Source organism: Prionailurus bengalensis, chromosome A1 (assembly GCF_016509475.1).
Source record: "Prionailurus bengalensis isolate Pbe53 chromosome A1, Fcat_Pben_1.1_paternal_pri, whole genome shotgun sequence".
Classification (NCBI taxonomy): Eukaryota; Metazoa; Chordata; class Mammalia; order Carnivora; family Felidae; genus Prionailurus; species Prionailurus bengalensis.
The window spans coordinates 231222549-231237908 of record NC_057343.1 but is presented as its reverse complement, the minus strand read 5'-3'; the positions used below and the strand labels follow the sequence as shown (position 1 = coordinate 231237908).

At 42.6% G+C, this 15360-nt stretch overlaps 1 protein-coding gene across 2 annotated transcripts in view; it reads right to left on the bottom strand.

The window, feature by feature from the left end:
- The window catches only part of CTNND2 (catenin delta 2), a 940792-nt gene extending 926720 nt beyond the window's left edge, over positions 1–14072 (bottom strand). For both annotated transcript variants that reach the window (XM_043601021.1, XM_043601022.1), the window contains exon 1: positions 13846–14072. In XM_043601021.1, the coding sequence (XP_043456956.1) occupies positions 13846–13882 (37 nt within the window). In that variant the 5' untranslated portion in view covers positions 13883–14072. The remainder of the gene's footprint in view (positions 1–13845) is intronic.
- Between the last annotated feature and the right edge of the window lie 1288 nt (positions 14073–15360).

The following is a 15360-nucleotide window of genomic DNA, read 5'->3' as shown; positions in this document are numbered from 1 at the left end:
TGGCGCAGAGCCTGCGTGGGATTCTCTCTCCCTCTCTCTCTCTCTCTCAAAGTAAATACACAAACTTTATTTGTTTTACATTTTTTACCATTCATTCATTTTTGACAGAGTGAGAGCAGAGGAGGGGCAGACAGAGAGGGAGACACAGAATCCAAAGCAGGCTCCAGGCTCTGAGTTGTCAGCTGTCAGCTGTCAGCTGTCCCTGACGTAGGGCTCAAACCCACACACCACGAGATCATGACATGAGCCGAAGTGAGAGGCTTAACCGACTGAGCCACCCAGGCGTCCCTAAACAAACTTAAAAAAAAATAAAAGAAATGTATGTCTAGGAATTCTACCTAGCAAATTGTTCTGTGTGTCACATTCTATAATTTAGAAATCAAAGCCAAAGACTTAAAGTGAAATAAAAAATAATTAAAAGTACCTTGAGTAATGACCCAGATTATCAATCGGTGATTCTCATTCATTTAGGGATCAATTCAATATCAAACACCCCAAATCTGCCATCAGATGTGGGCCTTCCTGGGTATCGAGACCTTGCTATGCTCTCTGTCACGGATAGAAAGCTTGTATCCCCACAAAACGTGCATATCGAAGCCTTACTCTAATGTGATGGTATTTACAGTTGGGGCTTTGGAGATAATTAGGGCTAGATTAGGTCATGAGCTGAGGTCCTCATAAAGGGATAAAGGATCTTATAAGAAGAGGAAGAGAGAAAGATACATGAACCAAGGAAATGCCATGTGAAGGCACAGAAAGATGGCAGTCATCTACAAGCCAGGAAGAGAGCTCTCACCAGGAACCGAATCAGCAGGCACCTCGAACTCAGACTCTCCAGCCTCCAGAACTGTGAGAAATACATGTCTGTTGATGACGCCCCCCAGTCCACAGTATTTTGTTATGGCAGCCTGAGCTAAGACTATCTGGTATAATGTTTTCATTCAGTGAAGTCCTTCCACCACACAAACGACAAGCCCCTGGACATTTTCCTGAACTTCTGCAGCTGAGGGAAACCTGGTGTGTCCTTACCTTTGGGTTTAGCAATATTTATGCCACCCAGCATCTACTCAGCGCTACAGAGCTGCCTACAGACCCACTGTCAAAATGTTCTACTGTCTTCTTCTGGTGAGCTACACACACCAGCTTCACAAATTCTGACATCACAGTATTCTCTATAATCGCGTACATCTGCATATCGCAACACTTGACCTCTCACCCTGCATCTATACTTTCTAGCCTAGTATGCACGTGCAGCCTAGCTTCTGACTGTGACGATGGCAAACATTTCCACGTGCCTCCAGAGTCACCGCAAAGCGTTGGGCACCACACGCATACACCAGGACGACCCACCTGCCTTCACTGTCCTTCTCAGTGCCTTACAATGGATGTGGAAGCAGCCCTACCTCGTCCCAATTGCCTAATGATACCTGTCTTCAAAGATGCATGAGTAGCAAACACACAGGTAACAAAGCTCTACTTACATGAAAATTATGAAGCAGAAAATCTGAAATTACTCCTACGGTACACAGGCAGCATCTTAATGTAAGTCACGGGCATACATATTGAAAACTAATAAGGTGCAACAAACAGGAAACAGAATTATCCCTCAAAGTCCACAAAGCAATTCGTTCGAAAAAGTAGGAAGAAAAAGCAAGGACACCCAACGCCTCTGTGTAAGCATAAAGGACAGTGAGAGAAACTGAAAATAACTCAAAGTTCAAAAGCAGCTTCGTTGGGTCAGAGCTAAAAACAAACAAACAAAAAACTCATCTGGCCACCAAATCCTGAATCCATTACATCTCGATTAGCTCCAATGAGAACTGACTGCAAGGAACAGCATGTATATTCAAACTCAGACGTAGTATCACCCAAGCAGCTTCTGAGAATAAGCAAAAATGACAAAACCTACTACTGGTTCAAAAATCTGTTACATTGTGTTCAAAATTCTCAGCCTCGCATTCAAAAGTTGAAACACAGGGGAGCACTTTGCCGGGACGAACAAGCCACACAAAGCCAAAGGAGTAACTTTGCTTGTATTTCCTCCCACACCCTGTTCGGCTGAGACAGCACTGTATCAGGTTATCACCCCGCTCTCCCACTTGCCAACCTGGAGAGAATACAACCACTGGTATAAAATGTGCATTTTGACAAGCCGCCGGGAAGCCACATAAAACTCGGATTATTACACTGTGCAAATGCAAAGCATTTATGCTTCATACGGAAAGATCGCGAGTCCTGGGAGCAATTATATAACACGTTTTCACAGACCTGGCACTCAGAAGGCAGGGAAGGATTTCAGAGAAGTGACAGGAAATAAGGTGTGCTCGGGGATGACATGCTCAGCTTGAAGTCCAAGTCTGAAGAGGACAGAGATACAGTCACTTTTCAACTAGAGAAATAGGCTAAACCACTGGGGGGGGGGGGGGGGGCGGGCGGCAGGCTATCTGACCCTGGAGCAGCAGGTCATTTGCTGCTCTGTTTAACGTGTACGTATGTCACTTGCTACTCTGTGTAACACATAAGTATAACATATCATATCGCTTCCTCCAACCTTATACTTGGCCAGATGTGTTGACTGAATGGATTAGTCCACGAACAACTGACCAGCCCATCAAAAAACATTCTGTTACCAAAAACTAGTTGAAGCTTCCTGCTCCCTCTCACTTCTTAAAACGTCCACAGTTCTTCTCAGGTGTTACTAACCCTCCACCCCTCTATCAGAAGCCACCAGAACATAGTCTTCTGTCTCCACAGTCTGTATTTGCAGATAAAGGAGGGATATCACCCAAGGGTCAGGTTCCCCGAGCTGTCCCCTTGCCCCATATCCTCTTACACCCTGTTTCTTTCTGGGGTTCACATGTACAAGCTAAGAGCGCACCATGAACCTCTCAACTGCTACAGCCAGAGGTACAGGATCACTGTACAATTCATCACACAACCTACCCGAAGCTAAATTAAAAAAAAAACAAAAACAAAAAACAGAACCGTCTCTGAAATTGCTAGAAGCACAAGCAAAACCATGATTGACTAGCATCTCCCCTTGAGTACCTAAACCTTTACTACTAAGTAACATACTCACTGAAGGGATATAAACTTCCCTTCTTTACTTCCTTCAAGTTTTGAGAACAGGGAACAAATAAAAGTTTCGTTGTTGTTGTTGTTGTTGTTGTTGTTGTTTTCATAAGTTTACACACAATTTCTTCCTATTGGCAACCTACAGTTAGAGTGATAAGAATCCTCTGAAATGTTGTTCAAAGGATTTAAGGAAATATGCTCAAAAAAAAGAAAAATGGAAGCCAGCTTCAGTTCACACCTCTAAAACTGTCCTGATAAAGCCTTCCAGGCGCCAGACTCAGCAGCCCACCAGGAGAGAAAATAATATTCTGGGGACATTTCTACAGACTTCAATCCCTGAGGAACAATAGGGCTTCATTTTCACTCCTCCTCTTTTAAGCAGGACATATCTGTGCAGAGAGAAAAAAAAAAATAGAACTTTTTTTTTTTGAGCCAATTTGGCATGACATAATTTTTGAAGTGGTATAAAGAAACAACAGGAATTATTTCCAGTGGTGGATAAAGGAGAATTCTTCCTCTAAGTGAGGTCTAAGCTTGGAATGTCACAGCATCTTGACAACCATTAGGGGACTGACCATTTCATAACCATGTTCATAATGGAGGTCAGAGATTTAGTTTTACAGACAAGAAAATCTTTTGGTCCGGTCCAATTCATCAACAAAACAAAACAAAACAAAACAAAACAAATCAAAAACCCTGAAGCAGATCAAAAATTTCAGGGAATGTATTTTATACTTAAATGCTTATTATGATAGCATTTCCCGAAGCATTTTCACATTTATTATAATATCACATTCACAAAAATACTGTAAGTGTTGACCCTAATAAGCGAATGAGAAAATAGTCTCAGATGCAAGGTCAGAAGACAGAACAAAAATGATTTCATGATTTGGATCCCAAATTCAGAATCCTAATTCAGCGTTCCCTCCAGAATTCCAGTGCCCAAAATGCACTGAAAGAAACCAAACAGACCCTAGTTGATGAACCAGTTTTGACAATGAAAACAAATGTATGTATAGCGCACAATGATTAACACATAGAGTTTACTATGTGCCGATTATTATCCGAAGATTTGAGAATCAATGATAAAAAGACAGATTACCGGTGTGCAGTGGGGGTGGAAAGAAGCAAGGTCCTATGTGACCAGAGAGAAAGGTATATGTACTAAAAGGTACACATATGATTTGATAGGGAAATATACATATGGATCTATATTATCCGTGAAATAGAAAAACATATATTTGCCTAAGAATGTCACCCTTACTCTTCCAAAAGAACTTGAAACACTATTTCAGCAAGGCCACAGTGGGGATGACAACAGCACACACACAGGCCTTCCACCTGTGAGCCCCAGACCGTGGCAAACACCTGGCCCGTCATACACAGGTCCCTAAGCCTGTGCAGGTGCCTAATTATGCTTCCTGTGGAGCAAGCAAAAGGCAGAATTAGAGAAAAAGATGTGTCATCTTTATTATTTAACAGTTGAGGGGCGCCTGCGTGGCTCAGTCAGTGAAGCATCCGACTCTTGATTTCAGCTCAGGTCATGATCTCCCAGTTCATGAGTTCGAGCCCCGCATCAGGCTCTGCACTGACAATGGGGAGCCCGCTTGGGATTCTCTCTCTCCTTCTCTCTCTGCCCCTACCCTGCTCGTGCTCGCTCTCTCTCTCTCTCTCTCAAAATAAACAAATCAGCTTAAAAAATTTTTTAATAAAAAAAGGAAGAGTAGAAATAACTAAGGTGTTTGAGATTCACAAATATACTAGCCTCTCTGCTATGTATGTGAGGTCCATAGTCTCTTAATCTGCCTTCACAGCAGCCTGAAGACACAGGAGTTACCTGCCCTCTATCAACAGTGGCACTCAGTAATAACTTACCACTTGCTAATAGAAAAATGGAACAGTTGAGATATGAACTCAGTCAAGTCAGAATACAACTATTAATTACTCCCTCCACCATTTGCTCCATTACCATATTTACTACTGGGACAAAGAAAATCAGGGAAGGTAGAATACTCCCTTAAAGAAGGACTCCCTCCCCCCAGGAAAAAGGAATACATTTAACTACAAGCTTTAGAATTATGCTTTAAAAATAAGAATAAAATAGTTAATAAATTGATAAAACCTGGCAAAGGTAATATAACTACTATAGACAATATAAAACAATGAGAAATGAGGCAGATAAACCAACTCAGAAATGGGCAAAACATACAAAAAGACAATTTACAAAAGAATTAGGACGGCGTCATCAACTTATGTAATATTTAACCTCAGCCATAGTCACAGAGAGGCAAATTAAATCACAGGAAAAACACAATTTTCCTCCTAATTGGAATTTGTTTTCGCTTTTTTTTTTTTTAATTAAAATACCCAGTTGTTGAAATCATGGAGAAATTGGCACACTCCTGCCTCGCTGAAGGAAATGTAAATTATATAACCTTTCTGTAGGACAAATTGACAACATCTATCAGCAGCCTTGAAAACATCCAGTTCTAGGAAGTAATCTACAGAAAATAGCCTGATGAAAACTATGTAGCTTTAATCACAGCATTACACATACCACCAAAAAACAAAAATGCCATCAATCTCCAAAAATAGGAAGTTATTTAAGTAAATGATGTTACATAAAGGTATGGAAAACAGACACTAAAAATGAATACAAATCATATGAAAAAAGCAGCTTTATGTGTTAAAAAGTAACAAAACAGAATATGAGGGATCTTCTAAATTTAAAAATGTACATGGATTTGCATTCTGCTAAAAATAGTCATTTCTGTGGCTTGAGATATATGCATGAACTTTAGCTTTGTTTCATCACTACTATATTTTCAAATTTTTAATTAATCCACCTTACTTTTGAAAACAGAAAAAAATAATAAAACATTATTCGAAAAAGAGAAAATATTTCACTAATACGCTGCACAGCTCTCAAGAAGACACCAACTTGCTAAACCTACTCAAAACATCTCTTAACTTTAAAAACAGAAAATGTAGGTGTAGAACTGAACAGAATATATGTAATATACACTGAATGAAGGATGCGCCTTGTTAATTTCAGTCAGGCATTCAGCTAATTAACAAAATTTATCCCAAAGCAAAAATACAATATCCTTTTCAAATTTAAAGGCATACTTTTGTTCTGTGTAATGGTGTAATACATAATAAACTATTATATATTTGGTGGAAAGACAATATACAATGAACAAAGCTCTTGAAACCTGTCATAAACACGATGTTCTTGTGTTTGTATGGGTGTGTATATGGGTATGTGTGCTGGGTATCATATTCAATATAGGTTTCTGCTTTGCTTCTTAACCTTAACCTTCTTCTTAACCTTCAATGTCATGGACACTCCCCAATGTCTTAGAAGAGATAACTCTCAACCGTATAATGTTCCTTTGGGTAGAGGTGCCATAATATATTTACGCATCTACAGTGGATTTAACATTATTACTTTTCTCCAACCCAATTCAAGCCAAACAGTCTGATCCACACACTACAAGCACCAGGCTTCTTGCATCACCTTCTATGACCTGGGTACATGTGACATGATTTCTGTTGTCTCTGAGACTTTTCAGATGACACCCATTTCACCTTTCTGCCTTTCTGGAAATCTTCGTCCCACCTCCTTATCCAGTAACCCCAAAAAACAAACAAACAAACAAACAAACAAACAAACAAACAAACACCAGAGCCACCAGCGAGGACCGTGTTAGAGACAAGAGACTGAATCTTGGCTTTTTTGTATTTGGGAGACTTGGATTGCTGCCAAAGAAGTTATTCTTCTGAGAATTAAATTATTGCATTGCTGAAGGTAATGACTGCTAGGTTACTCTAATGTTTGAAAGTCCAAACAAACTATTTGAGAGAGAAGAATAAAATTTATTTTAAGAAGTGAGCTTTCTTAAGGTTGAGTAGTCATGCTCATAGTCAAATAAAACATCACATTTCCTTAGAAATTCACTTTTTTCTTCTTGACGGTGTCCATTATTGCTTCTATTAAAAGTTAAAACATTAAATGCCAGCCAAATTCTAATTATCTACACTGAGGTAGAAAGTGCTGTCGATAACAGCTGGCATGGATCATCATTTATATATGGTTTGGGAAGTCACATTTTGACACTGTCCCTTTTATGCCCAATTCTCACCACTTACAAGGCCACCCAATTATTGGCAGTCAAAGTCTAACGTGGAAAGTAGGGAAGAAACACTGAGAATGAGTTATTTTAAAGTTGGCAATACATAAATCAGCTGAATTTCATGGACCATACTCTCTATAAATCAGCCAGGGCATTAGATAATTCCTGATATAGTGTCAAAATACCATAAAATATTTAAAGAGCTCAACTTCTAAGCAAAATACTGTGGAAGCTATTATATCCAGAATTCTACAACCAGAATTCTTTATAAAGCATGTCAATGAGGAACACTTCTTCTCTACTTCTGATATTTCCTTCCAGGTAAAGGGAACTTAATTCATGTGACACTATGGCCTCTCTCCATACCTTCACTTCCTCTGTTTCTGAAAAATAAAGGAAGCAGCTTGGCTAGTTCCTTCCTTCTTCCTCTAAAGAACTCCCTGCCTGCAGAGAGTCAAGGCTAGGCTCCAGGGCTCAGAGACAGCTCTGTCCCTGTGGGAAGGGAGGAGGGGAGAAGGCCAAGGCCCTGGGATGTCATCTGGCATCACATCAAACTATCTCTAATCAAACCTGATTATTTCGTCCACGGTGGCTACTCCTTTACTTCTTTTTCTTTCAAAATACCGACTTTTTCAGAAACTATAAGGGTGCTGGGATAATATTTATTGGGTTTCTTAAAGACCCCTGACAATCCACATTTTGGCACGTATTATAATTTAAGGTAAATGTATAGCTTTTTGTGATTTATGATGTTGAACATTTAAATGAAAAAAGATTAAAATAAACATTGTAAGATTACTTAAAACCGCAAAAACCCAAAGAATAAACTAAAAAAAACATGCATACAAAATGCATTTTTCTTAATATACACCTATTGGATCAACTTTCTAATGACAGTAGTGATAATCACATCTATTACACACACAAAAAAATGTTCTTAATGAGAAAACTCTAGCCCTTACCTATGCGGGATAAATGTATTAGCTAATTTCCACGGTGGAATTAAATTCTATCTCTTCTTCATCATCTAATGCTACAAATTAAATATACCCTTTAATAGTGTATTCTGTATCATGCAAAATTTGTAGACATTTTGACACTTAAATCTATTTAACCAAACATAATTGGCTTACCACTCACTTTGAGCCAAAAACCAGAAAGGTCTTTTATTATAACATGTATTTTACTCTGGTAACATAATTGGCAGTTCCCACAACAACACATAAATTTGAATATAAATAACTATATTTATTGTCAAAATGTTTTTCTGACTTCAGATAAATTAGTCTCCTGTTAAACAGGTCACATTCTATAACAAATCCTAAGATACATCCAAGCTTTAGTATGGTAAAATTAGGTTGCTAAAGATCACAGTTCTCCCTTGCAGGAGCTCCTATAACCAAACCCAAAGGAGTAGGACACTTTACTAAAGTTACTGAATTAGATGGCAAGTGAAAATTATCCTTTAGTGTCAAAAAGATACCACAACACACATTTTATTTTCAAAAACTTGATTTTAGTGGTGCCTGGGTGGTTCAGTGGGTTGAGCAACTGACTCTTAATTTCTGCTCAGGTTGTGATCTGATGGTCATGAGATTGAGCCCCAAATAGGGCTCAGTGCCGAACTTGGACGCTACTTGGGATTCTCTCTCTCTCTCCCTCTGCCCCACTCCCCCACTCATGCATGCTCGCTCTCTCTCTCTCTCTCTCTCTCCCTCAAAATAAATAAATAAACTTAAAAAAAAACTTGCTTTGAATGAGGAGGTGGGGGTGAGTGAGGCTTCTATTTACATAATAAATTTAGCTGTTTAATGTTTCTTTATCTTTGTTACAATGACATTATTATGGGATTCATGCCCTGTGGTTCCAAACAGAGCACGTGTTTAGTATCTGACTTCACAGAAAGTGAAGTTGTATTTCCTAAACTGTCTATGATATTCTTTGTATAATGTGAATCTTTGTAGAAAATTTTATCTTAATCAGGTGAATAATATAAACATTAATAGAGAGTATCAAAGTTTTATAATTTCGGACTCTGATTAGAATCTTTTTTATTAATAATAGTGCTGGTAGATACAATTTACTTCTCTTTTAGCTTAACTAATATATATTTTAATACTCAAAGGACTAGTATGCTGTAGACTAGAAAACTTGGTATACTTTATATGCCAAGCTACATAATAAAGTAATATTACAATAAGAGTAGGGAGAGAATATATCCATTGAACACTTTTGTTAGAGAGGGTGGTAGACTATAGAACATATTTAATAATACGTGAATGATTCGTAAGACATATTTAATAATACATAAATGAAGCACAACTATCCACCTTAATATGCAGATATATATCTCGTATGTTTATGCAAATGCTCATAATGTGTAAGCCACCTGTGCTCTTACTTACTTGATCCTGAAATCAATCTTTTCAGATATTCTGTCCTGTTGTGCCCATTTTACAGCGGAAAAAAAACTGAGCTAAAGTCTGAGTATCACATAAATGGCCAAGGACACAGCTGAGAAGAGACAGACTGGGACGCACCCAAAGCCAACACTCTCTCCACATCTCTGCACTCGCATAAAACAGAATCCCAAATAGCATTACACTATAACATAAATGTATTTCATTATTTTACACATGTGTTTTATATACAATATATACATACAATATATAAAACACACACACACACACACACACACACACAATATTCATTGTAGGTCAGAGCCCAACTTTTTCCTCTAGAAATGTATTTCTGATATGAAATGACAATTAAGGGAATAAGAAGTTTCAATAGATATAATTCAGTTTACAGATAACTTTTGAGGAATCTCACCAAGGGATACATGTGAATATGTGTCTAAGATGGAAAGCTTCCAGGAAGTACTATTTCATTTATTTAGTCATTATTTCCAATTTGTCAAAAACTAATTGATATAGAGTATAGCTTCAATATCCTAATATAGCTAAGACATTTCTTACAAATCAATTACCATGATAAAGAGCTTGAGAGCATACCTAACAGCTATGTGACCAAAAGATAAACAACTAGAAGTGTCATAACTACACATTTTTGCTATGAGTTTTAACATTTTTAATGGACTAAAAGCACAGTACGATCAAATATTTCTGTGAGTTTCCTCTGTTAGAGGTACTGTTTGTGAATATAATTAGATTCATTAAACCCAACCAGGCAGTGTATTAATCAGTAGGCTAGACTGGCAGACAATGTGATAGAAATGATTTACTTATGACATGTTTAATATTTTACATTAATACAAAAAAAAAATCAGAAGCCAGCAACAAATATCGTGAACTGCTCCCCCTCAAATTAACTTTTCACCCACACCCACATAACACCTCTCACAGAGCTTTCAGAGTACTGAGAACACCTTTGGAATATGGATGATGAAAACCATCATGGAAGCCAACTGAAGAATCTGGCTTGAAAATGTACTTCTGACTTGTGAATCCGCCCACCAGGACCCACTGTACCACACCTTCAACGGAACTACTGGATTTAAGAATATATGCCTGACTTCTCTTAGTATTTCGTGCTCTGAATGGTAATTCAGAGGTAATTCATTCCCTGAATGTCGTGTTCCAGTTTAAATGCTCTCAACTATCTGGCATCTTTCAAAAATAACAATCTTTATTAAAAAGAAACTTTCAGGAAGAGTAATACTCACAGCACCCATTCCCCATTACAGAAGTAAAAATAATGTTCACATAGAGAAATAATCATAAATGGATGTTCAAATCTTCTGTGGACAGTCATGAGAAAAAGAAGGAAGAAAAACATTTTTGGATGTCCAAAACGCAACAGTTCTAATTTTGGTTCAATTGTCTTGTTAACCAGATACACTAGTCCATACCAAGCACACCTGACTTTATGGACAAGCAAATTACAATAAATTAGCTTAAATGCAGTTTTGCTGTTTTCTTACATAAGGAAAGCCTGATGAAATTCCTCTAGAGAACTCTCCAACGGTACTACATAAACGCGTACTGTATAAAAGAGAATTCTGATAAAGCACCGTGGAAAGGAGCACGTTCTACAATATTTTCAGGAGAGCACTGCATTCTCAATTATATGTCAAAAGTAATGTTATATTTGAGAATATGATATCTTCATTTTTAATTTTAAAGGTCATTATGAAAGTGATATTATCCTCAGAAATTATTTAACAAACTATAAATTGCATTTTCCAACTAATTTCATTTGAAATTCATTTTCTCGCCAACGAACCATTTCACTGGGAGAAAGACTTGGCTTGTGTTCTACTGTGGAAGATGTGAAGTTGATGGAAATATTATAATTCGACAGTGCATGACTTTTATTACAAACAATGAAAACATTAGTGACATCTATAATGATTAGGTTGTACAACTACACAAACATTCACGAAATTAAATAACTCCTTTCCACAAGACTATGACAATTTTATTAGAGCAACAACCTCATGTACGTACTACAATTGCCATTCAATCAGGTACTATCGTTTTCAATCTACAATATAACATGAAACTCACATATACAACACACGTAGTTTTACTCCTGCTCACCGGCACCTGTCTGCGTACACACATAAGCACAGAACAGTATCCACCAGTCCTTTAAGAATCACGTTTAAAACTGAACAGCAGACTCCAAAGGAAACGAAAAAAATCTGTCTCCCTCACTTTCTGCTTCTTCTTGAAAGAAATCTTGTATTAAAACAATGCAACGAACACAATGGTGTGTTCAAAGTGCTTTTGGAAAGTTTTCTAAACATGTAGAAGGTGAAACTAACAGGATACAGGTAAAGCTAATCACACCGTTCAGTTAACTCAAGCCGTAGAGGGCTTCCTGCAACGCTGACCCCTCCTAGCTGTATAATTACAGGCCTCCCAAATTTCACCGTCTAACTCCAGATACAAGCATCTTCATTCAAGTCCTGAGATCCTGTGGCCCACAGAGCAGGAAGGATGCCACTTAACCTTTCCCCCGAAAGCATTAAACATGGATTCTGCATGTGGCAAAGAGAATTTAGGGCAGTGTAAAGCACCCAGTCCTCATCTGAGGATGCCCACCCCTATGTGTCATACTTCTCACAGAACGAGCCCCCAAAACCATGCACAGGTTCATCCTTGTAATTCTACATGAGTCATATCAAACACTTCTCCATGGGATTTTAGAAGTGCTGCGGCTTGAAAGCCTTTTAATCCTGTAGGTGAATTACTAACTGCAAAGAGCCGAACAGGACTACCACCGGACCCTGAGCTACTGATGGAAAGATGCACAATGAGAGAACTCCTGGGTTGTTGGACCACCTCCCTATTTTCATGGAAGTCGTTGCAGAAAATTGCAAGCACCTTAAACACTGGTCACATAGTTCCGAAAAGTGACAATCTATGCATGTCAGGCCCGACAGTCTGCTTGTACCCTATCCCTTTTCTAAACCAACACATTTGCTTGATAACATTAGGCATGCATGTTAACAACACCTTTCAGGGCCAAAGCAAATCAGATCAGTTCAACCCAAGCACACAAGGGGAACAAAACATCTTGGAACCACAACCTGCCCTTCTTTTTCTTTATTTCCACACCCTTCCCTACCCCTGCACGTACAAGGAAACACAACTTTAGGCATCTGGGAAGTAGCTGTCCTTTGTTGGAATCTCACACACACACACACACACACACACACACACACACACACACACACCCCAAAAATCCCCAAGACTGCTTTCCTACCACACGACCAGGGAGGCTGCACCACCTCTCCGGTGACTTAATTCTGAACGTAGTGGCTCGAACCAGCTGAGCAGCAATCGATGAGAACACATTACACACCAGAATAAGAGGAAGGTCGGCGAAGAGAAAAGCAGCGTTGCTTTTCAGCCATTAATTACCGATCCCCCAAATATCGCATCGCAGTCTCCCCACACACATGCACAGCGTTCCAAACCTGGGTTTCAGGCGGCGCTTTCCAGAGCCTCGCTATCTATTGTCAGGACGCAGAAGCCCCCGAAACCTGTGAATCGAGCTGAAAAGGCTTCCTCTGAAACCGCTAAATATAGACCAAAGGGGCTCTGGGTCTGGCAAGCAGCGGGAGACTGAAGAAACGGCCATGGACGCATATGACTAAGTATTTCCATTTTGTTCTAGCCAAACATCGTAATGACATTGAACATAAGGGCAAAAGACTAGAGGGAAGTCCTCCCCACCCCCACCCCGTCTTCTCCGTATATTAGGGACGTCATGAAGGCAACGGGTATGTTCTTGAGGGTGGCGGGGAGCAGTATTGTTGATGTTGCCCTATATACGCCTCCTCCGGGGGAGAGGGGCGGCAGGGAGGGGGAGCACGCAAGAAGCCACTTGCTAACCGCTCCGTAAAGGCACTAACCCTGGTCCCCATTCCAGGCAGAGCCGTCTTCCGAGAGGGGACCGGGCGCGATCGCGGTCCTCCCCCGGCTGGCAGGACCGCGCAGCAGTCGCCGCCGCCAGCCGGCCGGGAGCAGAGGACCAACCCCCCACCGGCGGCGAGGAGGAGGAGGAGGAGGAGGAGGTGGAGGAGGAGGAGGAGGTTGAGGAGGAGGACGGCGCCCAGGAGGAGGATGCGCCTGGCCCCGGCAGCCCAGCGAAAGCAACTCACCGAACGGCGCGGCGCCCGACTGCTTCCTGGAGAACATGCACCCGCCACCGGCGACAGCTCCTCAGTCCGGGAAAAGGCGTGCGCGCCGCCGCCCGGCTTCAGGGCAAGGTCCTGACCTTGCCCAAGTGCAGCATCTTCCGCTTTTGTTGTCTGAGCGCGGCCGCGGGACAGGCGAGGCTGGCGGGGAGCAGGGGCGAGCGCCGCGGGGGAGAGGCGGCTCCCGACGCGAGTGCGCGGCGCCCGGCCCGGCGGCCCCTCCGAGCGCGGCGAGCGCAGCGCCCCCTGCCCGGCTCCGCGGGCTGCGCGGGCTGCGCGGGCTCCGGGCTCCTCCAGGCTCCTCGGGGCTCCGGGCGCCGCCGCCGCCGCGCCCGGCGCTCCGCTCGGCCGGCTGCCGCCGCGGGCGCGAGCCTGGGGCCGCCGCGGCGCCCGGCGCCGAGCGCTCCCGTGCTGCGCCCCGCGCGCGGCCCGCGCCACCTGTGCCGCCGCCGCCGCCGCCGCCGCCGCCGCCGCCGAGGGCGAGGCTCCTCCCGCGGCGCGCGGCAGCCTCAGCCTCCACCTATGCCTCGGCGGCCGGCTCGGGCGCCCGGCTAGTGAGGAAGCGTCCGCCCCGCCGCCCAAACCTGCCCTGGGCGCCGAGCATGCCCAGTGCCGCCGCGACCGCGCGGCGCTTCGCCGTGCGCATTCCACTTCTCCTGGTTTTCGCGGCAGCAGCAGCAGCAGCAGCAGCAGCAGCAGCAGCAGCAGGGGAGAGGGGAGGAGGCCGCGGGTTGGGAGAGGGCCGAGCATCCTGGCGAACGCGCTGCCGGGCCTCGAGACGGGTGGCTGTTCGCAACCTGGCGAAAGCCGGAAGGGGCCCGGGGAAGGCCTGGAACCCCGGGTTGGGCCGGTTCCTTGGTTCACGTGCAAGAAGCCGACAGTTTATTGTGGCGGGGCAGATGCCGGCCTGCAAACAAAGGGGCAGGGGCGGGAGGGGGGTCTAGAGCAGCTGGTGTGCGCCTTGGGGGCAGGGGGCAGGCTGAAGGTGCAAGCCACTGGGTGCAAGGGGGTGTTCTGAAATCCTGTTGTTCTAGAGCAGAGAACGCGGGACATCCATCTGCGAGACGCACCACAGCGCCAGTCCTGTTTCTGGCACCCCCAGCACTTAGATTAAAACATGTTTTCCGCACATGGGAGAGACTTTCTTCTTAGCAGAATCCCTCTGGTTTTGAATCTGGAACGTATGTGAACTTAACTGCGAGAAAGACCTTTGTCCAGTCTGGAACTTGAACAGACCGCGATGACGAGTTCGCCTCCTCTTGAGCCCCCTCTCGTGTCTTCCTACTTCCACACCTCCGCACGTTCTCTTCTCGTCCTCCTCCCTCCACCCCCCACCCCCCCCCCCCCGCCCCTTGCCCAAGTTAAACTGGAAACCCCCCCCACCTGTCCCTTCTGCGTAGTTTTCCAATGGATCCCGCATTGCTCTCTTCACTTTGAGATTGGTTTTCCGTATCTCCTCCCCATGGTTTGACTCATTGA